Here is a 23,614-nt window from a genome sequence, read left to right as displayed (position 1 = left end):
TATAATCAGCTGAGCAGCCCTTTTTACCTGCTCTAACTAATAGGTTGTATAAATTGTCCCATTTAATCCTTTAATTGTTGGTCATTTGTATGGTTTAAGTTGAATAATCAATAATAATTCATCTAAAATTAGTTTACTTTCCTGTGAACCTGTTAAATATTAAACTCTGGTCAGTGATTTCTGTCAGATCTGTTAGTTTCACTCGAATGTCTTCAAACAGCAGCACAGACACGATGATGATTGTGTCAGACATCGGTGGTCAAACGTCCTCGGCCGGCGCTGGAGCTGCTGCCACTCACCAGCGAGGTCTCACACAGCAGCTTGCTGCCTTTCACCAGGTTCCCGATGGTGATGTGGAAGTAGGTGTTCCCGCTGCTCCAGTTGGAGATCTTGGTGAAGGGGTGGGTGGTCAAGATGTCCTGAAAAACAAACAAAAACAAAAACAACAACCTTCACTGACCGCAGGAGCCCCGAGCGCCACCTGCTGACAGGCGCATGAACCAAACACCTGAACTTTTCGTCGCCTTCACGCAGAAAATGAAACCGACCTTCGTCTTCGGGTCGATGAGGCTGACGCCATGTTTGTTGATGGCGATCAGGAGGATCTCTGGGTAGTTGGGTTCAGTGGTTTGCTAAAGAGAAATAAAAACACTTTGTTATAAAGCCTAAATATGAATTATTTCACTGCAGTTTTACTGTTACCGCATTACTTCTTATGGATTTTATAAAACCAAGTAAAGCTGAACTAAATCTTATCGTTTAGTTTGTAAAACTAAATGTTTTCAGCAGGAAGTTTGTCTTCAGTGAGTAAAATAAATTTAAACAAACAAGACTTTGTTCATTAAAGTGGTCAGTTTTTACATTTTTAACAACAACAACCTCAACTTTACTGGGATTTATATAAATAAATCTGAGTAAAGTCTGGAAAACACAGAAATCCATCCAGACTTTGGTGAAACCCTTTTTGTCTCGTGAGATCCTTGAAAATCAAAGAAAAGAAACCCAGAGAGAGCTACAGTCTGGAGGCAACAACCTCAGGTGTGTTTACCTTAACCTCAAAGAAGGCGGAGCCAAAGGTCGGCCATTTGTAGATGACCTTCAGGAACATGAGTTTGGCCTCTTCCCGAGATTTACCGGGATGTTTGTTGAAGTACGCAACTATAGACTGGAATCATACACAGATTGTAGAAATTAATTCATGACTTGCTGCAGAATTTAAATCATTTCAGAGTGTAATTATTAAATTAAAATAAAACAGGACTGATCGACTGCTCTGCTGTTACCCTCTTCCAGTCGTCTGGTGACATCTGACGGATGAGGTCCTGGGGAACCAGCTCCTGAAGCATCTTGGGAATTGTAGGAAAGTGGGATTTGTCGTCCTCAAACTTGACGCGATAAATGAGCGCTCCGAGCTGGAACACCTCCTCCCGTGAACATTTATGATAGCCGCGCAAATACTTGGGTAGCTCCTGAAAATAAAAAGGAGGAGGGCAGGAGTTCTCTGGTTATATGAAGAATATTTTAAAAGTAAAGTTTTAAAGTTTTAAAAGTAAAAGGCTGACCTGGTAGTAGTGAAAAATGGAGTCAGCAAATGAGTCCTTCCCTGGAACCGTGCTGGTCCACAGCTTCTTCATGAAGAACACCTGATATGTCAGAGAGGGGATGATTCCTGAAGGTTTCAACGGAAAAAAATAAAATAAAATAAAAGTTATGAGCCTTTAAACCGTGACTTTTACCCCAAAGCATCTCTTCTTTCCATTTCATGTTCAGAGAAAAGAACATATCAGGTTTTAAACGCATCAAATTCACTTTGATTATTAAAAAAATTATAATAATTGTATATTAAAGCAGGTTTATAAACACTTATTGTGGTGCAAACTAAACATTTTGTCAGGAAGGAAAACAAAAACTAGTTGATGTGTGAAATTAAATGTACCAACTTCCATTTTATTTATGAATTTTCTGCCTCTCAGAGTAAATTTAATGATGAAGTCCTGAGGCCTGCTGACAAAAATGCTCCAAAGATTTATAAACCTTTGTTGACTTTTTTGGGAAACACGTTCAATATTCAGTCATTTACCAAAAGCGTCACAAATGATCCATAAATTTATTAAACTCGTATTTCTTGTAGAACATCTCCTGCCATCAGTTAGCTCTTAACAGTACGTGTTGGGGATGACTCTCAGCTACTACCACACCACGTTTAAGCTTAATACAGCTGAGTTAGAGCTGTTTTTCTGCTTGCTAAGGTCAGTTAGCTGTGGCGGCCATCTTGAATTATGTTAATCAGTTGTAGGTGTTCATCCAATCATTACTTTCTGATTGTTTCAGTAAAATCCATCCAGTGGTTCTTGAGATATTTTGCTAACAGAAACTATAAACTACATTATCGCCTGTCTTTCATGGCAGCGGCTGATAATAAACAAACTTCAGCTAATAAAGAATAAAACCAAACCACTGCCTTTGAATTAAATTCATATATAAAGGACAGGAAATGCCCGTATCTGTTCAGATAATTATTTTATTTTATTGAAACCATCAGATGTTTCAATATGTGAGCTTCCAGCTTGTTTTTCAGCTGAAAAGCATTTTCAGGTCATTTTCTCCAACAGAACTGTTGAAATTAAACGTCGAGTCATTGATCAGTGATGCTGAACGTTATTTTACGTCTGCAGAGTGAAAACCTGACGGAAACCCACCGTCTTTAGCCGGGCGGGACTTCTTGATCCAGTCGGTCAGATGTCGGACGAAGTCGAAGAAGAAATCTCCTTCTGGCACGCTGATCGCCTGCAGGGAACAAACCCAGAGAGGAAGAACCTGGACTGGAATGGATAAAACAAGGATCAGAGTTCTGCTCCTGTTAACCTGACCTTGTCTGAGATCTTCACAAAGAGGCTGAAGCCTTCAGGAGATTTCAGCAGCAGTCGGGTTGAAATGTTCAGGCAGAAGTCCTTCGCCTTGGTGCTGGACTCCACCTCGAACGCCTGCAGGTTCAACACCACACAGAAACCTTTAAAGCCGAGGTTTAAAACGGCTTTTTCCTGCGGGTCAGTGTTTGCGTGTCGGACCTCGTCTGTATCGTCGGGGAAGTAAACCTTGTGGAAGATTTGGGTCGTTTTATGCTGGATGGCCTCCACTTCCACCAGATGAGGGGGATATTTTCTGGACCCGTTTCTGTTTTTAAGAACAAAAACAAGGTTAGTTTGGTTCATAAATAAAAATAAGTGCTGCTGAAAGACCAGTTTCTGTTGGAATATAAACGTTAAAGGCGTAAACTGAAACAGAAAATTTTTAGTGTCAAAAATTGTATTGTTAAACAGACCAAACACAAAAAACCTGAACTGTTCCTGACTGCCTCTTAAACTGCATCCTCCAACCTCCCTAAATAGCCTTTAAAACAACTTTTAAATAGATCCAACTCTTCTGCACAAGCCTCCTTGTCTTAATCCTTGTTTTTCAGTACGCTGCTTACTTTTCATACTCTGTAACGTTTTGCACATTTTGTTTTGGACCTTTTTCTTATTTCTGCTAAATTTTGTGCCTTTTTAAAAAAAATTACACCATGTCTTGATTAAATATCCTCAGTTTTTCCTTCTGAGAGACACTCAACCCTCTGTACACTTGTATGGGTGAGCTGACAAACCTTTATCTTGTCTTATTTCTGGATTATTTTTGTTGTCTGATCTGAATTTAAGACAGCAGCTCAGAGGAAACCAAACGTTAGCATCTAAAATCTGTACTCCTCCGTGGGAGATGAAATCCAGAGTGAGGTTTTACCGTAGAGCTTTGTGCAGCCTCTGCATGCAGTCTCCAGAGAGCGGGTGGTGCTTCTTGGACTGGAGGAAGCGCTGGATGTGCGGCAGCAGCACGTTGCTGGGAGGAAACAGGCCGGTGCACAACCACAGCAGCTCCCAGCCTTTCTCCTCGCTGTACCTGCAGCAGAACACAACTCGTCCTCAGTTTTAATTACCCGATCAATCAAAATCCAAACTGTAAAAAAAAAAAGGTCTAACTGGTTTTGTGCTGGACTATTCTTAAAATGAAAGTTCACACACTTGACGTGGTTGTCAGTGAGCTGTTTGATGATCTGACAGAAGATCTCGTCTTTCAGGGGTTCGGCCTTCAGCGCTCCTTCGAAGATCTGGTCTGTCAGCTCGTTCACGGAGCGCGTCCGTCTGGACGGGTAGTCGCCCATGTACTTCATCATCGGTGGGGTCAGCGTCAAGGAATCAAACAGCCCAATAAACGTTACAGGAAACCCGGGTCGTTGATTCTTTCAAGGATATCGATGAAGGCCATGCAGGCTTCCTGAGCCAGGTCCTCGTGGTTGACGACCTTCTTCAGCAGCGGCAGCTTCAGCGGCTCTCTGGTGCAGCTCCACAACTTGTCTTTCCCACGATTCTTTGTGACCATCACCCTGCTCAGAGTGTGTTTGGGAGGAGGTCTGAAAAAAGCGAGGAGTGTTACTGACACGACAGCAAAACAGGAAACATCTCAGCTATAATCAAAACGTTCAAAAGCTGAACAAACTTTGAGGTGACGCTAGATTAAAGCTTTCAAAGACCCAAAAAACAGGTTGAATCTGATACTGTTTAAGAGAAAAGTCTTTTAATTTAAAGTTTTCAGACAATCTGAATGTATAACTGACCTTTGGTTTTGCACATTTATGTGTGCCTGAGTAAACATTTTACGTCTTTAAGAATGAACATGTTAATGTTTACATTATACATCTCTTTTCTGTATAATTGTGTACCTGAAGTAGTCGTAGGAGAACTCCTCCAGGGTGTAGGGTTTCAGTTGATCTTCCGTCTCCGGCAGGATGATCTGTGAAACTCGAGCAGATTCCTGCCGCTGGTCTGGAGTCATGGTAACCATTGCCTGATTGGTTGGGTTACATCGGACAACACAACAATACACTCTTATATTAAAACAACTTATTTATTTTTTTATAAAGTGACCTAAAACAAAAGGATTAAATCCAGATGCTGAGAGATTCAATCAGATAACAAAAAAGTTTTTTTTTAATGCTGACAAATTAAAAATGTCATCTTAAGTGTTTCTAAATAGGATCTCAACACATTTCTTGACAGTTTGTTATTAATATAATGATAAAAATACATTTTGAACATTAAAGCCTGATTCAAAAATCATCCTTAGTTGTTTTTTTAGTAAATTAAGCACTTCCTCATGTAGAAAAATGATCTTTTCTATATAATATGATAAAGACATTTGATGAAGTTATACAGAGATTGTGGTTAAACTGTTATAATAACATTATGTAAAATCTGTTAGTGCTTAGAATATTTGTTGGGAATGACTCTCAGCTACTACCACACCAAACTGTAGCTCAGTATCTATAAAACCGGCTGCGTTACAGCCATGTTTGTGTTTGCTCAGGTCAGCAGCTATCTTTAACTGGGCTGACTCCAAAAGATATTCAGTTGTTGCTTCACATCCAGGACTGTTTTCTTGAAACTGAATTAATGTAGAGTTTTATTCTGAAAATAACAACATAACATAAGTAAAGACATTTTTACTGGTAATTAAAGCAACATAAGGAGTATTTATTTTCCTACTTACAACTATTTCTTGCTGAGGTCGGGTCATGGAGGGCAGGACGTAAACGCAGTCGGCTGGAAAATCTCCTCTCTGATTGGTCCGTTCATTAACGCCGTGAGCCCAGCCGGAGTTCAGGACCTGCTCCCCGAGGTCCTGGTCCAACATGATCAGGTCTCCCTTCGTAAAGCTCAGGAACGTTGACTCCTCACCGGCTGTGGAAACACAAACTCACAGAGGAGACTGGAGAGACTTCCTACGACAACATGGGGTCCGTTAATAAAAGGACTCACATTAACTGTATTCTTATCCAACATGAACACATATTTAATTTATTCTGGTTTGGAACCTTGATTTTTAAAAAACAAAACACCTTATAATGTATGTTACAGGTAAACATTTCCAGTTTATAGCACTAAACCCTGAGATCTGCACCTGTTGACTCAACAGAGTCCCTCGGTAGGTTAAACTAATCATAAAAATCAAGTTACGCACAGATTTCCAACTCTGTCTCATGATAAGGAGCCGCCTTGACACCAGAAGGTGAATCAGAAGCTGTTTTATTCCTCAGAACAAACTATAAACTTGAACGGCTACAAAGAAAGTAAATAAACAAACTGAAAGCTGCAGAGATGCTGCAGGAAGGCATTTTTAAATTAATGATGGGTAATTAATCAGGAAAGCCTCCAACTATAATTACAATCTGGTAGTTTGTTAAATTTGTGTTAAAAATGATTTTTTTAAACCTTGTAAGATAACTTTAGACATTTCTCCTAAAAAAGAAGCTCTGCTTTTAAACTAACTAACTGCACTGTGTTTTTTTTTAAATGTTATTTTTATTAATGTCATAAAAGGACCCCAGCCCTGCTATCATCGGGTCCTGCTATCATCGAGTCTTGTTGTCGTCTCTATAACCGTGCGGTCAGGACTCACCAGAGTTGTCCTGCAGAGCCACGACAAACTTGGACCTCTGCCTCAGACCTTCCAGGAAGGTGACCACCAGGTCCCGGATGTCTTCTGCGTTGTTGGAGGTGAAGGTGAACTCTTCTCCTTTGATTGTCGCCAAAGTGAAGCTCTGACCCTGCAGCTTCCCCCCCCTGGAATTAATGAATGAATGAATGAATGAACAGTCTATGAATTCCTATCAAATAAAGACGTATTTGATCTGCTGCTGCAGCTGCTGGGTATCAGTGAAAAGTCTGCTTGTTTAAGAGAAGAGCATTACCCAAGTTAATAAATTATTGAAGTTAAGTTTTAAACATTCCAATAAAAAGGAAACAGCTCCTTAAAGAAGGGAAATGAAAGACAAACACACTAAAACACGTTTCTGACCTGCTGCTGGAAACGGCAGTGATTTCTGGGAAGGAGAGCTCTAAGAGGACCTGCTCCTGCTCGTCCACAAAATAAACCCCGGTCCAGTTCACGGCAACGATCAGGTCATTTTTAGGCAGACTGGGACCTTAGAAGCAGAAACAACAACAAAATAAAACATAAAATCATTAGGAAACCATTATTTACAACTTTAAGACCGACCAAAAAAGGATGATTAATCTGCTTTTCTTTTTTACAATCTGCTTTTAGTTGCATTATTATATCAGGAAATCAGCTCCACTCCAGGTGACGTGTAAGATGTTCTCACCTGAGAACTTGAAGGCTTCGTAGAAACGAGAGAACAGCAGAGGCCACTTGTGGCGGGCGAAGTCCACAACTTCCTCCTTCACCTTCTGAGGGTCAAACCTCTTCTGAGCGTAGATACCCTGAGCAGACCCACAGAGACGCTTGTTTACAGGAGAAATTAAAGAAATATCAGGTGTCTTGGTACCATTTGATCTTTAATCGGACTGCAAACATTTACTTTAGCACCTAAAGCTTACTCAAGCTGATGATGATTTGCAAATAGAGCTCCTTACAAACTCCAGTGAGAATAATAATAATTATGTAGAATATATTGGTTAGTTTAAAAATGTAGATTTACCAGAGGAAGATGAAAATGTACGCACACAATATTTTAGCCATCCAATCAATATTTTGGGGGTTGAGCAATCACAGTAGTTGCTGAAAAACCTGTCAGAAAGCAGGAGTTTTTGTTGCACCTTTTTGTGAGCAGCCATGATGAAATGAGTCCATTTCTCCACCGTCTTGGAGGTGCCGATCTCTCTGTCGGGGATGTAGGACGGGATGAGGCTCAGCAGGCGCTCCAGGAGGATCTCTGATCCGTAATCGACGTAATACTGCTGCGACGCCAGCTCTGCCAGGTCGTCCTGGAGTTACAGGGAGGCGGATGTTACAGGAAGAGCGTGTCAAAAAAACTCCAAAACATAAAGAACTTGAATTTCCCTTTCGTTTCCAAGCATACTGAACAATCCTGAGTATGACTGGTTGGCTGTTTATTTGAAATCTTTGTAAAAGTACATAAAACACCCATCAGAAAATTGTCAGAGAAATCAAAATCCAAAGCATGAATTCCCTCACAACAATCGTGAATACATGTGTCTCGAGTTGGGCATATAAAAAGTAAAGTTAAGACAAACTGTTCACCCTGTCACAGCGGTATTCTCCAAACTTGACGCCTCTGACGATCTGTTGGTAGATCAGGTTGGTGGCGACCTGGTCTTCGGCAGGACTGTGCCAGGGAGTGAATATTTCCTTCCTGAAGAACAACCTCCAGGGGGCGTTCCTCTCCTGAGCGCCCTGCTCCTTGGCATACTGCTCGCACTGCGACACGGCGTCCATCACGTGGTCGTTCCCACTGCCCAGAGAGGACACCTGCAGGTGGAGAATGTCGCAGGTGTAAAACAGAAGGCAGAAATAAAATAAAATCAGCAGTGCAATACCACCTGAAAAGCAAAGGAATTTTAACTGAAGAGAAATCTTTTAGGTTTAGGATTGTGTTGTTCAGACGATGGTCCTCAGGTGTGTGTGTAAACCTGGTTTTTGTTACCTTCGTATAATTAACCTACCACTAGTCCTTTTGGGGACCTAATGTGGTGGAAGACCATTTTGGGGTTTAGGGTTAAGCTACAGAAATTAATGGAAGTCAACACACCGTCCTAATAAAGACAGGAATACAAATCTGTGTGTGTGTGTGTGTGTGGCCTACCTTGTCAAACAGAGCGATGTACAGTGAAAACCCAAAGCGGTCTCTCAGGTTGACCTTGTCGGACAGGGCGCTGCAGAGCTCCTTCGCCGTGGTGGCCGAGTCTGTCAGCAGCGTTTTGGTCGTTCCGTCCATGAACGTCACAGGCAGCATGATGGGCTTCTTCGACTTGGTGGCCTGTTGGTTTTATAACTTCAGTGAAACTCTCTAACACCTTTTAAATCACACCTGAAGAATCCATAATATACAACTTACAAATGAGCACAAAGCAAATCCACGACTGTTCCGTTTTTATTCTTTCGTGGTTAAACCGACCAGCTGAGAGAGTGTTTGTACCTGCAGCTCCAACCAGGACGGAGGCTGGGTTCTGGTGGCGTTAACAAACGTTCGTCTCAGCCTCTCTTCACAGTACGGAGCGTAACCCGGAGGCCCGCTTCGGATGAAGTTCCTCAGGTACTACAACAAACAAATGTGAGCTTTATACATAAACTTGTCAAACTGATGAATTCATCCTGTTGGAGTTTATCTTTAAATGTTTAAAATCAGTTCAGGAAACACATCAGTCAGCTATGATTGCTGAGTATGCTTTTTTTTTTGTCTTGAATCTCATCCTGACCTTGAGAAACTTGTCTGACGGAGCGAAGCAGCCGACACACAAAGAGATGAGGATCCAGCCGCGAGCGTGGGAACTCTTAGACGGGTTCTGACTCAGCTGCTTACAGATCTGACAGTAGATCTCGTCCCTAACACACACACACACACACACACACACACACCGAGATAATGGCAAGGGCTAAATGTACTTTTTCACATAACTTCAGGGATGAAAAACAAATATTAAAACAAAAATAAATCTAATTATAATCAGTTTTAGAAGCACTTTAGCGCAGAATAATTACATTTAACGTGTCTGAGAGATGCAACTACATTTCAAATAAATGATTTTATATCGTTCTAACACTTTGTTTACCTCAGTGCCGGCCTCAGGATCCCGTTGCCGATGATGAAGTGAAGTTTCTCCAGGTTGGAAGTTGGTCGATCTTCCAGCATGCTGTTGCCATGGAGACTGTACTCCCCATCGTTAAGGCGCTTGGTGACCTGAAACGTAAAACGCCTCACACTGTAATTATTATTATTATTATATTTTTTATTTTTGGTTCTGAAACAGCAGGGTAGAGTTCTCCCTCTTCAGCTCTCACCTCCTCTGTGATCTTGGATTTCTTCTTCAAGGTGAGAGAGACCAGTTTGTGTCGGACGCTGTTCTTCTTGTGGCTGTCGGAGCGAGGTGTCTGGAGGGGCGGAGGGAGGAACGATTAATAATGTTAAAGATGGGACACGAGGGGAGGAAGAACATCAAATGAGGCTCTTATTACCCTAAAAACAGGAAGTATGTGTCAAACTTAGAAAATCAAATTTTATCATCATGACAAATATTTTACAAACAAAATGTGAAAATCTATTTTTTTGCCCAATTTCAAGAACTCTGGAGTAAAAACTATGATTCATATGGATTAAATGTATATTAGTCATATCATATTACATTTACTTGCCGTGATTCCCACCATGAAAGGCACATCACATCACACTTTGTGGTTTATTACAGCAAGTTTATGTTTTTACATCTGGTCATTTAATAAAGAACATCTGTAATGTAGCGTATAAAGACTGCAGAAGTTAAGATGTTTAAATCTGGACCTCCTCACCTCCCCATCCTCCTGCAGCGCCTGCAGCTCTCTCTTGTACGTCTTCTTTCCCAGCGTCTCGTAGATTTTGGTCATGACGGGGATCTTCTCGCTCCCGTCGCTGATGGCTGTGTGGTATTTAGGCTCCGGCAGATCCCCCATAAACCTCAGAATTGTGATCCACACAGCCAGAGCAGCCTGAATCGGGACCAAATAAGACATTCACGCTTTTATCAACTTTATCATCAAGTGGCATGGTCTTAGAAAAAGGGCTACAGCTATTTGTTTCAGCAAATCCGTAATAAGGTTTTAGTTTTTTGGTTGTAGAAATCTTCTCTAAACTAGCAGCAACCTCAACTGAAATTGCTCGAAGAGGTCAAACAATCAAAGTCAGCCCACCAGCTGGTCTCCCTCGTCGTCGTGGAACAGCAGAGGCTGCTTCAGAGGCCTTCGGACGTAAGTGTGCGTGGTGGTGCCCTGGAAGTAGGTCGCTGCAAACTTGGCGAACTTGTACTCTGATAAATCCTCCTCCTCGTCATCTTCGGGAAGAGGAAGAGCCTCGTCCAGATCCTCCTCCACCAGCTCGTGATGAGTGTGCTCCAGATCCTGCAGATGAGACGGGACATCAGTCTCTAGTGATGATTACAGGAAATTAACCCATTTGTTTACGTAAAAACAGTTACTGAACAGCCTTTCATTTCTCCACAGAACCAGGGCTTCTTGTCGTTCTTTAAAAATGCTGTTAAGTAATATCTAAACGTCTTTTAAAGCTCTCTTTGAACAACAGTTACTTTAGCACACATTTGAGTCCAAATCTTGTACAGTTTTTTTTAAATGACAGGTTGCTGAAGACTTTTGCACAGTACTGTTCATCATACAAACGTTCCTGCATGGAGTCATGATTCTAGAGATTAAAAATGTTTGAGTTTCCTCCCTTTAAACTATCTTATCTTACAGGGGGAAGACGTTGGTCGGCTCACCTCGAAGCCAGCAGGCGGTTGTCCTTCTTGACCCGGTAAAGAACTCGTCGTCCCCAGGAAGCCGAACATCTTGTCCACCATGTCGGAGTCATTGACGGGCTCCGACCGGGCCTTCTCCATCTGCTCAACCATCTCCTTCTTCCTCCGAGCTTCTTCCTTCTCCGTCTTCTCTCGCTCAGCATCCTCTTTAGCCAGCTTGGCCAGTCGCTCCTACAAAAAAAAATTTTAAATATATATATTTTAAAAAAAAGCACACATGAACAATAATCTGAGCATAGTTAAGGCTCATACACTTTATAGAAGAAGCAACAAAATTATGCTGTAGAATTACAGCAAATAATTTAAAACTGCCAGAAAGGATTTAGATTTTATCTAGAATTATCATATATTTACCTAAAAATCCTTATGTTTACATACGTTTGCAAAACTGGATTAAAATCACTGCATATTCATAATTTTATGTTCCAGCTGTGCTGTTAACTAAACGAACATGTTTCTAACTTTTACTCTCCACTGACCTGAGGGTAGTTAGTTATTTAAACGTTATTTTACGCAGGAGCAATAAGTAAAACAAAGGTAAACGCAAACTGAAAACAGGTTTCTAGTCAACTATTAATTAAATTAGCAGAACCTGTTAGTTTACTTTAGTTTAATCTTTGAACAAAACTGCCAATGCAAGAACTCCAAATATAAAGTAAGCAATCAAAGAAGACTTTCCACACATAAAATTACTACAAAAACATGAAGAGGAAGAGAAATATTAACTTGTTTTAGCTGCATGAGCTGCTTCTGGGGTTAGCCTTGCATCTGAACTTGCTGCATTTTTACCTAAACGAGTCGTATTTATGTTTTGTTGCCGGTGAGAACCTGTTTACCTGGTGTTTGCGTTCAGCCTCGGCCTTCGCTCTTTTCGCAGACATCTGGTTCCTCAGTTTAGTCTCTTCGGCCAGACGCATCTTCTCAGCCTCCAACCTCCGGTGGTACTGAGAGCGGGGAAAACAGATCCATCGTTAAACGAAGCCGAAACAACTCAGGTGTGTGTGCTAACTTATTAGAGTTTCACTCAAAATATGATATCATAAAAAGAATCTATTAAAAAAAAATCCATCTAATATCCAGGAACAAACAGAGAAATGGTAAGCATACTATTGAGAGTATATATTAAGTTTACTTCTTTATCATTTATGTTTATTTTATCAAGAATTATACATCAAACACTGCTAAATATCAAACAATACCACCGTTGCCTTAAATATAAAACTTCTGGTTTATGGGAAGATGAGGAAAAATGAACATTTAAAACTAATTTAATTATTTTAAGACAAAGATTATGTTTGACAAAGAATTTAAAGACAAAAATCTTAGAACTGCATAGATGAACATCACGAGAGAAGGGTCTTCTTTCAAAATATGACTTTAAAGTTAATTTTTTGGCAATTAGAAATGTAAACTCTACTCAAAGTACTAAAAGTATTTATTTAAGTATTTATGACCCAGCAGGATGTTAACAGTCAATATGCTGTTAAATATGATCAAAATTCACTTCATCAAAGTACACTGTTGGTTTGTAAAGATGTAAAACAGCTGAAAGTAATTAACTCCAGTGTCATGGCGAGCCCCCTCTCGCTCCTCGGTGTTACCTCTCCCTTCAGTCTCTTGTACAGACGGCGAGCGATCATGCCTCTGGTGTAGGCCTGGATGGTGATCACCGCCCACAGCCGGTGCCTGAAGGCCCGGCGCACCAAGAAGCCCCGGCAGCGACCCTGGAAGCCCGTGATTCGCTGACGGGCCACGTGATACGACGCACACAACTTCCTGGAACGAACCAGAGCCTGGAGGCGAGAGAAGCCCGCTCGCATCTTAAGAGACGAAACAGAAGAAGAGGAAACGTTTAGAAACTCTTCGGCTGGATGCTCGCTGAATGGACTCCTGTCTGTGAGCCATGAGGGCGTAAAACTGATGCTCCTCACAGCGCCATAGTTCTTCCGACAGTAATATCCTCTCCACGTCTTCTGGATCAACACAGCAGACTTCCTTATCCTCAGAAAGTTGGATCTGAGGAAACGAAACGACACATTTTTAAGACTTTAAGGACTTAAAAATTAAAGAAGACAATAAAACCCATTACGGTTCCACAAGTCTGATTATCAGTTTCACAGAAAGTTTCATGACTTCTTGAAGGTATTCAGAGCGCACACCTGTCTTTAAAACCTCGAACCACCTTCTGGATGAGGATGACCTTGTCTGTGATGGCCTTATCCCTCTCGATCTCCAGCAGCATGTCGTGGTGATCCTACACCAGCAGAAAGAAACAAACACAAGCACAGTTTATTTCAGCTGAGGTTTTCAGCTCTGACTCGTCAGTTTGATTGATGGAGGTAAACGGAAAACCACACTGGATTTTATTTTTTGCCTAATTAGCTGAGACTTTTGGACACGTTTTTACTTTAGTTGTTTAATTAAACTGAGGTTTATGATATACGATGGCATTTGCGGGAAAAAAATGAAAAACTAAAAAGAAAAGAAGTCATTTTTAATTCATCCTGAGGACAAATCAAACACCTGAACTAAATCTCATTCAGGTGAATTTCTAAGAAAAGTTACTTTAAACCAGAAAAGTCAGTCAGGGAAACAATCAGCACAGTAAGTTTATATTTAATTCAGACTAATAGTCAGTATATGCTGACAAATACTGACCAGAAAAGCAGCTTGGATTTTTAAATGACAGGGCTAAAAACCACAAACATTTATCTTTAACCCCTCATTGTTGCTTTGAAGTCTGGAATCTCAAAGCTACAGGAAAGCTTCATCATGGCAGCTTTTCACCAACATGATGGACAATTTAACATAAATACATCCCAGTTTTCTCTATTTGTTCCTCCTGCGATCCTTTCACCCTCCATCCGGCTGACTTCAACACGTCCTGTGGAGGAAATGTGCTCCTTCCCGCCATCAGCAGCTCCACTTTCTCCTTCCTGCTGAACTTCCTGACCAGCTGAGCAATCCTGACAGAGACTAGTCTTAAAAGAATAAACCTTTTCTGCATTATTTGGGTATTTTTCGAGCTCAGATGCAGTCATATGTTTTCGCTGTGTGGGAGGATAGTTACACAAGGAGAAAAGAAAGGCTCAACTCTCTGAGAACATCCAGCCATAAATAAAACATCCCTTAAAGGAAAGCTTATCTCCCGCTTAAAACAAAGATGTTAGAAATCAGAGTATGTACTGAGGAGGACTCTCAGCTTCTTGCACACTCTTTTTATTTAATCTCTTTCTTTCTGTGCCTTATTACTTCACGATGAAGCAAATGTTTGAGCTAATAACCCCAAACCAAGTTTAAATCTGTTTGCATGTTTTAACTAAGTTTAGACAAAAAACATCTAAAGTTAGGTTAAAAAAAGCTATAAAAGATACAAGCAACAGTCGAAGGTTGACATATTAAAGTGCATGTTATCAACGAGCTGGAGGCCGACACAACCCTTAAATTAGCCTCAAAATAAAATAAAATAAAGATAAAACTTTTAGAGTCCGTGTTTAATAACTAAGCACAAAGTCACACCATCGCTCTGTCAAATTTAAACAAAGTTATTAAAGATAAAACTTCACAGGACAAAACAACCCTCTGAGCCTGAATAAACATCAGCTGATGTTTACATTTAACCTCAGGGGGAAAAGGAAGTGGCACTGAGGTGACCTCTGACCTCACCGCTAACTCTGTGCTCAGTGGGCGAGAAATCAAATTCATACATGCCAAACACAGAGTCAGATAAATAAAATAAAAAAACCAGGAGGAACAACATGTACAGAGAACAGGAAACCAAACGAGCGGTCCTTCCTGTCCACAGACGTGGAACTGGAAACAACTGGGATCAGCTGGGATCGAGCAGCTCAAACAGGTTTCCAAGTTTTAGGAAGTTAAAATGAGCAGCTGCAATTTTTTATACATTTATAAAACATTTCAATTAAAGCAAATGTGTAACAAGTCAGGAACTTGCTGCACAAAAACACTGATAGCTGAGATTTATTTATTTCCGGCCTTAAACCTTTACAGCTCCACTGAAGCTCTGCAAAGCTAACGCTTCAGTACCTTGAGGAAGATCTTGGTTTTTCCCATCTGCCAGTCATCGTCCCTGCCGAGCACGGCCACCGCGATCCTCTGACAGGTTCCTCTCAGGTCCTCCTGATGACGGACAGAAGGAGGCTTACAGCAGCCGAGCTCACGTTTATAAATAAAATTAAGAGTTTCGTTGGATCAGAAGTCCACGTAAGTCATAAACTCACCGAGCGGTTAGGTTAGCCTGTTTAAAACAATGTGATCAATTATTAAAACCTTCGTTTAAACAAATATTTATAACTGTTCTTACAGTTCAGGACGCAAACCTAAAAATGCTCAAATGACGTCTGAAGGATGTCGGAGAAACACGAATGAGTTAAAAGGAGATAATCTGTGGGATCAAACACTCGTCTGTATGAGATGATCCTGAAAACAGACAACTCCCATTTAGCAAAATCTGTTTTTTTTTGGAAACACCTTATGAAGCATGGAATACAGTTTCTGTATGCAAAGCTTATCTTTCAGTATTTTACTATAAAGCTCTTAAAATTAATCTGATATTGATCTAGATTGAATTTTCAGGGGAAATCTGAATGATTTTTCCTTAGATTTATCACACTTCTGTCTGTAAATGTTAACAATACTGATTATTCATTATAACTAAAATAAAAACCGTACTATGAGCACAAAACTCTCTCTTGAACTTGAACCAGTATCTCATATCTTTCTGTGAGTCGGAAAGGGCAAAAAATGTGAGCGTGTTAGCTGTCCAACTGAGACATATTTGAGACACTGTGACTAAATTGCAACAAAAATGTTTGAATGTTGATCGCAGGAAGGCTGCAATTTATTTGGATGCAAACGTACCGTAAGTTACCAGTTCAGTGTGATTTCAAGTGAAAATTAAAACATTTTCTAACAATTTCATGTCTCCAAGTAGTTTCTCTCAGTCACAACCCAGTGAGATCCAGGATTTAATGAACCTGTTAAAAAAACACATTGCATAACGGCAATAAAATGATCTTTTTTCCAACAAAACAACTGAACCTGAGGGGGAAAAAGCAGCTAATTTCAACTGAACAATTTTAGATTACCTTCAGAATAAAACAACAAAGTCTGGCTCCTGTGAAGATTATTAAAGAAAAATGGCAGCTCCTGGTCTTTGTACTGTCTGTAGAAACTTCCTCTACCTGTTTGTAAGCTGGTTTGACTCCAGGCATCAGGACTCTGTAGCGGTCAACAAACTCCACAAATGTGTAGCGGATGGGATATCCGGCACGTCGGATCCGAATGGTCTCCATCATTCCCGAGTACCTGAGCTGACGAACGCACAGCTCCCTGTCGAACAGCTGCAGAAAAACAAACAACAACTGGGAACATCTGTCCAATCCTCCAAAACCAGCTCAAAATGGACTCTGATCATGTGATAAAGCAATCGGTAATAATGATACAGCCAAAAGAACCAGACAGTAGGAGGTGAAGGTCATCATGCTTCATTATTATTAAAATAAAGACCAAATTGATCTGTTTTATTCTGCAACATACAGCTGAAAACCATGGAAATTAATGTATTTCCACTGCTGAGATTTACCATAAAACAAAAATATTAGCCACTTTCTTTTAATCTTTTTCTGTTTTGAATTCATTCAATTTGAATGACATTATTGTGTATATATTCTGAGATGAATAAAATAATAAAAATATACACACATCGAGATCAAAAACAGACAAGCAGCTTCTGAGGTAAAAAAAGACGTGACTCCAGCTGAACGGAAAACATAACTGCATTTCACTAAGTGTTACCAAAAAAAGATTATTTTAAATTTATTGTATCTGGCTCTTTGTGTTGTCTTGACTTTCCTTCTTTTTTAATAGTTTCAGATGATTTTTAAATGTATTTTTTTTAAATTATGTTTGGATGTTGTCCCTTAATACAATCAATATTTTAACTTTGTACAAGAAGTTCTGCTTTTCCCGAGGCGTTAACCCCAGTAATGAAGTTTAAACCTCTAATAAAGTGTTTTTTCATTGATTTCTCTAAAAAATAAAGGTATCTTTACAAACAGAGAGAGCAGAGACTCACCATGGGTTTCTTGAACTCGTTGGGTTTGATGCAGCGAACAAAGAACGGCTGACAGACGCTCAGGGTCCTCATCAGCAGCTCCAGAGATCTTTTAAACTGGCTGCTCAGAGTGGGCGAGCGTTTCCTGGTTTCTGCCCCCTAAACTCGCACAAACAACCACATTCACACGACGAGAGACAGCAAAGAAAAGGTCAGAGTCGGGCTCTTCCTGAGATGTGACACAAACCGTTTTCCTCTCTGTCTGTCTCTAAATATAAAAGATATTTTCCTGCTGACGCTGCAGCTTCACACTTTAAACTGGCTGCTCGAAAATATAAGCAGAGCAGCAAAGTTGCTCAAGGGACGTTGCTGCAATCAATTGATCAGTTAGGCAACATCAAATCTGGGCTAATTGTAAAAGAAAGAGTAACGCCCAACAGTAGACACAATCTAGGGAATAGAGGGTTTGACTTTTCTGAAGCTGTAACATGGACCAGGTTTTAACAAAGGGGTGACCTGTGACCTTGACCTTTGACCCCATGACTAAAATCAATAGGGATCATCCCTGACCCATAAGGTGTCCAGTAGGGCAGTTTGATTGGACAATAAATTGTCCTCAGATGGACACCATAATATGTCCCTCCTTATGGCTGGTGTATAAAAATGACTTTTTTGTTGACAGCTTATATTTAAGTTTTCTTATATTTGGTAAATAAAATTAACAAAATGTCCTCATTATGTTTTGTTGAATTAAAAAAAAATACTTTATAATGACTAATTTTTAAAAATTTACCTCAGTTTTCTCAAAATCAAACTGAGGAACATCATCGATTCGATCTAGCAGCAAACCTTAAACACTTCTTAAATCTGTATTTTGTCAGAAATAAAGGCAACAAAACATTTCCAACATCTGACTTACATTAAAAAACATTTATATTTTAAAAAACACAAAAAACACCAATAAATTTAATCATCAGGTTTTATGAGGCTAAAATTAGCTAGCCTTTAGCTAGCTAAATTAGCTTGGTTAGCCTAGCTTAGTTGCAACGCCGAAAAATTTGTAAAAGTTGACCAGGGTGGGTCGGGAGAAGCCTTTTAATCCTATTTATTATAACGTGAATCGAAAATTAAAAAACTCTAAATGCATTGTATTTTAAAAGTTGAAGCCTGAATCGTATTTAAATTAACTTGATCTTCTTCGCGCGACAGACACAGATGAAACTGGCGTATCTACTGCCCTCCAGTGGTCACAGTCAGGAACTGCAAAAGCGTTAAGAGTTACGGGTCACTCATATTTATACCAGCTGTCGTGTAATAGTAAATTTACTTCGCAAGTATTAGTAAAATAAATATATTTTAAAAGGTTTAAAAGATTTATGCTTATTTTATTATATTTTGTCGTGTGGTATTTCTGACAATAGGCCTCCTTCTGTGTAATAAAATTGTTTGCTGCCCTCCAGTGGTCACAGTCAGGAACTGCAAAAGCACTTAGAATTACAGGTCACACAGATTTATACCAGTAGCTCGTGTATTAGTGAATTTACTTCACAAATATTAGAAACGTAAATATCTTTTAAAAGGTTTTAGAGATACATACTTATTTTATTATATTTTGCAGTGTGGTATTTCTGACAATAGGCCTCCTACTGTGTAATAAAATTATTTGCTGCCCTCCAGTGGTCACAGTCAGGAACTGCAAAAGCACTTAGAATTACAGGTCACACAGATTTATACCAGTAGCTCGTGTATTAGTGAATTTAATTCGCAATTATTAGTAAAATGAATATATTTTAAAAGTATTAAAAGATATATGCTTATTTTATTAATTTTGCCGTGTGGTATTTCTGACAATAGGCCTCCTACTGTGTAATAAAATTGTTTGCTGCCCTCCTGTGGTCACAGTCAGGAACTGCAAAAGCACTTAGAGTTACAGGTCACACAGATTTATACCAGTAGCTCGTGTATTAGTGAATTTACTTCGCAATTATTAGTAAAATAAATGTGTTTTAAAATGTTTTAAAGATATATGCTTATTTTATTATATTTTGCCGTGTGGTATTTTTGACAATAGGCCTCCTACTGTATAATAAAATTGTTTGCTGCCCTCCTGTGGTCACAGTCAGGAACTGCAAAAGCACTTAGAGTTACAGGTCACACAGATTTATACCAGTAGCTCGTGTATTAGTGAATTTACTTCGCAATTATTAGTAAAATAAATGTGTTTTAAAATGTTTTAAAGATATATGCTTATTTTATTATATTTTGCCGTGTGGTATTTTTGACAATAGGCCTCCTACTGTATAATAAAATTGTTTGCTGCCCTCCTGTGGTCACAGTCAGGAACTGCAAAAGCACTTAGAGTTACAGGTCACACAGATTTATACCAGTAGCTCGTGTATTAGTGAATTTACTTCGCAATTATTAGTAAAATAAATGTGTTTTAAAATGTTTTAAAGATATATGCTTATTTTATTATATTTTGCCGTGTGGTATTTTTGACAATAGGCCTCCTACTGTATAATAAAATTGTTTGCTGCCCTCCTGTGGTCACAGTCAGGAACTGCAAAAGCACTTAGAGTTACAGGTCACACAGATTTATACCAGTAGCTCGTGTATTAGTGAATTTACTTCGCAATTATTAGTAAAATAAATGTGTTTTAAAATGTTTTAAAGATATATGCTTATTTTATTATATTTTGCCGTGTGGTATTTTTGACAATAGGCCTCCTACTGTATAATAAAATTGTTTGCTGCCCTCCTGTGGTCACAGTCAGGAACTGCAAAAGCACTTAGAGTTACAGGTCACACAGATTTATACCAGTAGCTCGTGTATTAGTGAATTTACTTCGCAATTATTAGTAAAATAAATGTGTTTTAAAATGTTTTAAAGATATATGCTTATTTTATTATATTTTGCCGTGTGGTATTTTTGACAATAGGCCTCCTACTGTATAATAAAATTGTTTGCTGCCCTCCTGTGGTCACAGTCAGGAACTGCAAAAGCACTTAGAGTTACAGGTCACACAGATTTATACCAGTAGCTCGTGTATTAGTGAATTTACTTCGCAATTATTAGTAAAATAAATGTGTTTTAAAATGTTTTAAAGATATATGCTTATTTTATTATATTTTGCCGTGTGGTATTTCTGACAATAGGCCTCCTACTGTGTAATAAAATTGTTTGCTGCCCTCCAGTGGTCACAGTCAGGAACTGCAACAGTGCTTAGAGTTACAGGTCACACAGATTTATACCAGTAGCTCGTGTATTAGTGAATTTACTTCACAAATATTAGAAACGTAAATATCTTTTAAAAGGTTTTAGAGATACATACTTATTTTATTATATTTTGCCGTGTGGTATTTCTGACAATAGGCCTCCTACTGTGTAATAAAATTATTTGCTGCCCTCCAGTGGCCACAGTCAGGAACTGCAACAGTGCTTAGAATTACAGGTCACACAGATTTATACCAGTAGCTCGTGTATTATAAATTTATGTTTTGAATATGAGTAAAATAAATATCTTTCAAAAGGTTTTAAAGATACATACCTATTTTTATTTTATTTTGCAGAGTGATATTTCTGACAATAGGCCTCCTACTGTCTGATTTAAATTGTTTGCTGCCCTCCAGTGGCCACAGTCAGGAACTGCACATTCATACACCTTTGAGGGCACATCGGAGGCAGTGAGGGGTTCAGTTCAGCTCTAACCACTGCTGTGGCTCAGTGGTGACCACATTACAACACGATAAATAATAAATTATTCAGAACAAAATAAATAATAAAATTGTGACCAATTTTTGCCACATCAACACTAACCATTACTGATAAAACAAATAAACATTTAGGCGATCAATTAAAACAATAATGAACTTTTTCAAACGAAAATAAAAAAAAAACTTGTAATGTTTTTATGGAAAAAGCATTTAAATTACAGACTGAAGATGGTTAATGTGACATCGATCATAAAAACACATTAGAAACTAAAGTCGGAGTTGATGAATTTGTAGATTTCTTTAAAAACTTAAGGTGTACTTATTATATTTTTACCTTTACAGGTGTTGTAGCACCAGGAGCATAACCACACAAAAACTGTGAAGAGGCAGCACACAGAAAAGTTTGCACAGATAAGATCCCACCGTGGAGAAAAGACAAAAAGACAAAAAGATTATTCAGAAACAAACCAGCATGCAGAAGAAGAAAACAGCTGGAGGAGAAAAGGAAACTCAAAGTTGCTTGATGATGTTTAATATGTGAGGTGATGAATTAAACACTTTCCCCATCGATAAAAAAAGAAGCAGCCGTTGGCCCTCGGAGGCTCGGCAGCTTGGGGTTTGGGTTTGGTGTAGTTACCATGGCAACGTCCGCCTGGAAGATTTGTTTGATGAACTTGTTTTTGGAGGAATGAACGAGCTGGATGATGTCCCCGTATAAAGTGTCTCGGTTTTTCTCAAGGAAACCTGCAGGAAACAAGACAGTCAGTTTGCATTTAGAATATTTTCATGTAAAGATCTTTTAAAATAATAATCTGTTAGCACAAAAATAATGAGATTCATTCACTTTTTTGTTTATAGTTTGTTTATTTTGCTTCTTGAGCAAAAATTCTGTATGATTTCTGAAGATCTGTTAATGTTTTTCTGTTTTTTACTCATTTTCAGTCCAGTCGATACTGATCATTCAAAAAGGAATATTTTCTGTTGCTCTCTTTTTCCATCCCTAAAATCCCAGCACAACAGGTGAAAACGTGTGATCAAAAGCTATTTTAGCAAATATACCAAAACAAAACAATAATGTCTCTTCAGAAATCTCTTTCTTGAATTTGATGTATAAAAAAGCCACAGAAGCATCAAATTATGTTAGCAAAAAGCTGTTACAATCCAAGATCGGAGGGTCCAAATGCAGGTCGAAAGAAGCAAAGACATAAAATACTCCAAGTCCAAAATAACAAAACCAGAGCTAGAGTAATGCAGAATGGACACTAAAGGAAAAATAACATGAAACAAAGCAAATCAAAGAGTTCATATACTGATGGGGAAGAAAATCAGACATAAAAAACTCTGTGATAACTGAAGACAGACAAAACAATAAAGAAACAAACTTCAAAATAAAAAAGGAAGTAAAAACAATGAAACTAATAAAATCAACCCAATCAGGAGATCCACACCCAAAACCAGACGACAACACAAAGCTCCTCAGCGCTTCGTGTGTTCAGAAGTGGTTCTGACCTTTTGTCTCGTAGTAAACAACGCCTGCGAAGTGCTGAATCCCAAACTGAGTCTCGTAGTTGTTCTTCGGCGGGATGTAGTTTGTGTTGAGTTTGTGCTGGAAGTTGAGTTTGTTGAGCATGGTGGTGTCGGTGCCCTGAGGGACGCCCAGAAACAGACAGGTTCACAACTTCATTTAAAACCCCTCTCATGCACTCACTGATGGCTGCAGAAATAAACTCATCATCGTGTAGCTCAGTTTTTAGACAGATAATAATTCATTTTAAATCAGAACTTTTAGTCCAGAGTTTCCTGTTTTTGCTCTCCAGCAGTTCCTAACAGATATCTCTGATTTGATGACTGCTGACCTTCCAGGGGCTGAAAATGAAGATAACCCGAACAGAGGGGGGCTTTTATCAAACACGTGTACCTTGGGGAACTTGCTCTCCTCGTCGATGAGCGAGATGATGTTCATGGGTTTGATAGCGATCATGTCCAGAGCGTCCTGGTTGTCGGTGAACTCGATGTGCTGCCAGTTGATGTTTTCCAGGTTGTACTCCTCCTGCTCCAGCTTGAAGACGTGACGGACGAAGAACTGCTGCAGGTTCTCGTTGGCAAAGTTGATGCAGAGCTGCTCAAAGCTGCAGGAAGAAATAAAAAAAAATCACTTTTAGGAATTTATTACAGCCTTTGTGAAGGGAAATTTAATTAACCTGCAAAAAATGAGCATGGAACATGGATCGGGCTGCTCGGGGTTAATAAAATGAGTGCAAATTGTGTTTTTACCTGTTAACAGCAAAGTTTTCAAAACCAAATATGTCCAGCAGCCCGATGGAGCGTCTGAGAGCTTTGGGATGAGAGGACGTAGGCTTGTAGATGGCTGCATTGATCTTCTCCACAATCCACACAAACAAACGTCCGTAAATACCCTGAATGCACAAATAAACAAACAATCATTCAGTCATTTAAAGGTCCTCTTTAC

General features: G+C 39.3%; 1 protein-coding gene across 2 annotated transcripts in view; it reads right to left on the bottom strand.

Annotated features, from left to right (window-relative positions):
* Positions 1 to 23,614, bottom strand: part of myo7aa (myosin VIIAa) — a 36,359-nt gene that overhangs the window by 2,587 nt on the left and 10,158 nt on the right. Inside the window, exons 12-49 of one of the 2 annotated variants that reach the window (XM_017438007.2) lie at positions 23,419 to 23,561; positions 23,063 to 23,273; positions 22,654 to 22,789; positions 21,782 to 21,888; positions 21,479 to 21,520; positions 17,452 to 17,589; positions 16,559 to 16,717; positions 15,402 to 15,494; positions 13,514 to 13,608; positions 13,286 to 13,370; positions 12,956 to 13,174; positions 12,191 to 12,298; positions 11,316 to 11,525; positions 10,735 to 10,941; positions 10,357 to 10,533; positions 9,853 to 9,942; positions 9,624 to 9,751; positions 9,270 to 9,396; positions 8,990 to 9,109; positions 8,657 to 8,830; positions 8,095 to 8,322; positions 7,650 to 7,817; positions 7,196 to 7,313; positions 6,889 to 7,015; positions 6,490 to 6,653; positions 5,581 to 5,771; positions 4,754 to 4,878; positions 4,287 to 4,444; positions 4,056 to 4,209; positions 3,778 to 3,933; positions 3,069 to 3,174; positions 2,871 to 2,984; positions 2,700 to 2,787; positions 1,563 to 1,669; positions 1,284 to 1,469; positions 1,049 to 1,165; positions 549 to 632; positions 300 to 419 (exon numbers count right to left, since the gene is read on the bottom strand). In XM_017438007.2, the coding sequence (XP_017293496.1) occupies positions 300 to 419; positions 549 to 632; positions 1,049 to 1,165; positions 1,284 to 1,469; positions 1,563 to 1,669; positions 2,700 to 2,787; positions 2,871 to 2,984; positions 3,069 to 3,174; positions 3,778 to 3,933; positions 4,056 to 4,209; positions 4,287 to 4,444; positions 4,754 to 4,878; positions 5,581 to 5,771; positions 6,490 to 6,653; positions 6,889 to 7,015; positions 7,196 to 7,313; positions 7,650 to 7,817; positions 8,095 to 8,322; positions 8,657 to 8,830; positions 8,990 to 9,109; positions 9,270 to 9,396; positions 9,624 to 9,751; positions 9,853 to 9,942; positions 10,357 to 10,533; positions 10,735 to 10,941; positions 11,316 to 11,525; positions 12,191 to 12,298; positions 12,956 to 13,174; positions 13,286 to 13,370; positions 13,514 to 13,608; positions 15,402 to 15,494; positions 16,559 to 16,717; positions 17,452 to 17,589; positions 21,479 to 21,520; positions 21,782 to 21,888; positions 22,654 to 22,789; positions 23,063 to 23,273; positions 23,419 to 23,561 (5,280 nt within the window). The remainder of the gene's footprint in view (positions 1 to 299; positions 420 to 548; positions 633 to 1,048; positions 1,166 to 1,283; positions 1,470 to 1,562; positions 1,670 to 2,699; positions 2,788 to 2,870; positions 2,985 to 3,068; positions 3,175 to 3,777; positions 3,934 to 4,055; positions 4,210 to 4,286; positions 4,445 to 4,753; positions 4,879 to 5,580; positions 5,772 to 6,489; positions 6,654 to 6,888; positions 7,016 to 7,195; positions 7,314 to 7,649; positions 7,818 to 8,094; positions 8,323 to 8,656; positions 8,831 to 8,989; positions 9,110 to 9,269; positions 9,397 to 9,623; positions 9,752 to 9,852; positions 9,943 to 10,356; positions 10,534 to 10,734; positions 10,942 to 11,315; positions 11,526 to 12,190; positions 12,299 to 12,955; positions 13,175 to 13,285; positions 13,371 to 13,513; positions 13,609 to 15,401; positions 15,495 to 16,558; positions 16,718 to 17,451; positions 17,590 to 21,478; positions 21,521 to 21,781; positions 21,889 to 22,653; positions 22,790 to 23,062; positions 23,274 to 23,418; positions 23,562 to 23,614) is intronic. The other variant, XM_037981610.1, reaches the window with a different exon arrangement.

The sequence above is a fragment of the Kryptolebias marmoratus genome, linkage group LG2 (assembly GCF_001649575.2).
Source record: "Kryptolebias marmoratus isolate JLee-2015 linkage group LG2, ASM164957v2, whole genome shotgun sequence".
Taxonomy (NCBI): Eukaryota; Metazoa; Chordata; class Actinopteri; order Cyprinodontiformes; family Rivulidae; genus Kryptolebias; species Kryptolebias marmoratus.
This window is presented reverse-complemented; position numbering and strand designations above follow the sequence as displayed.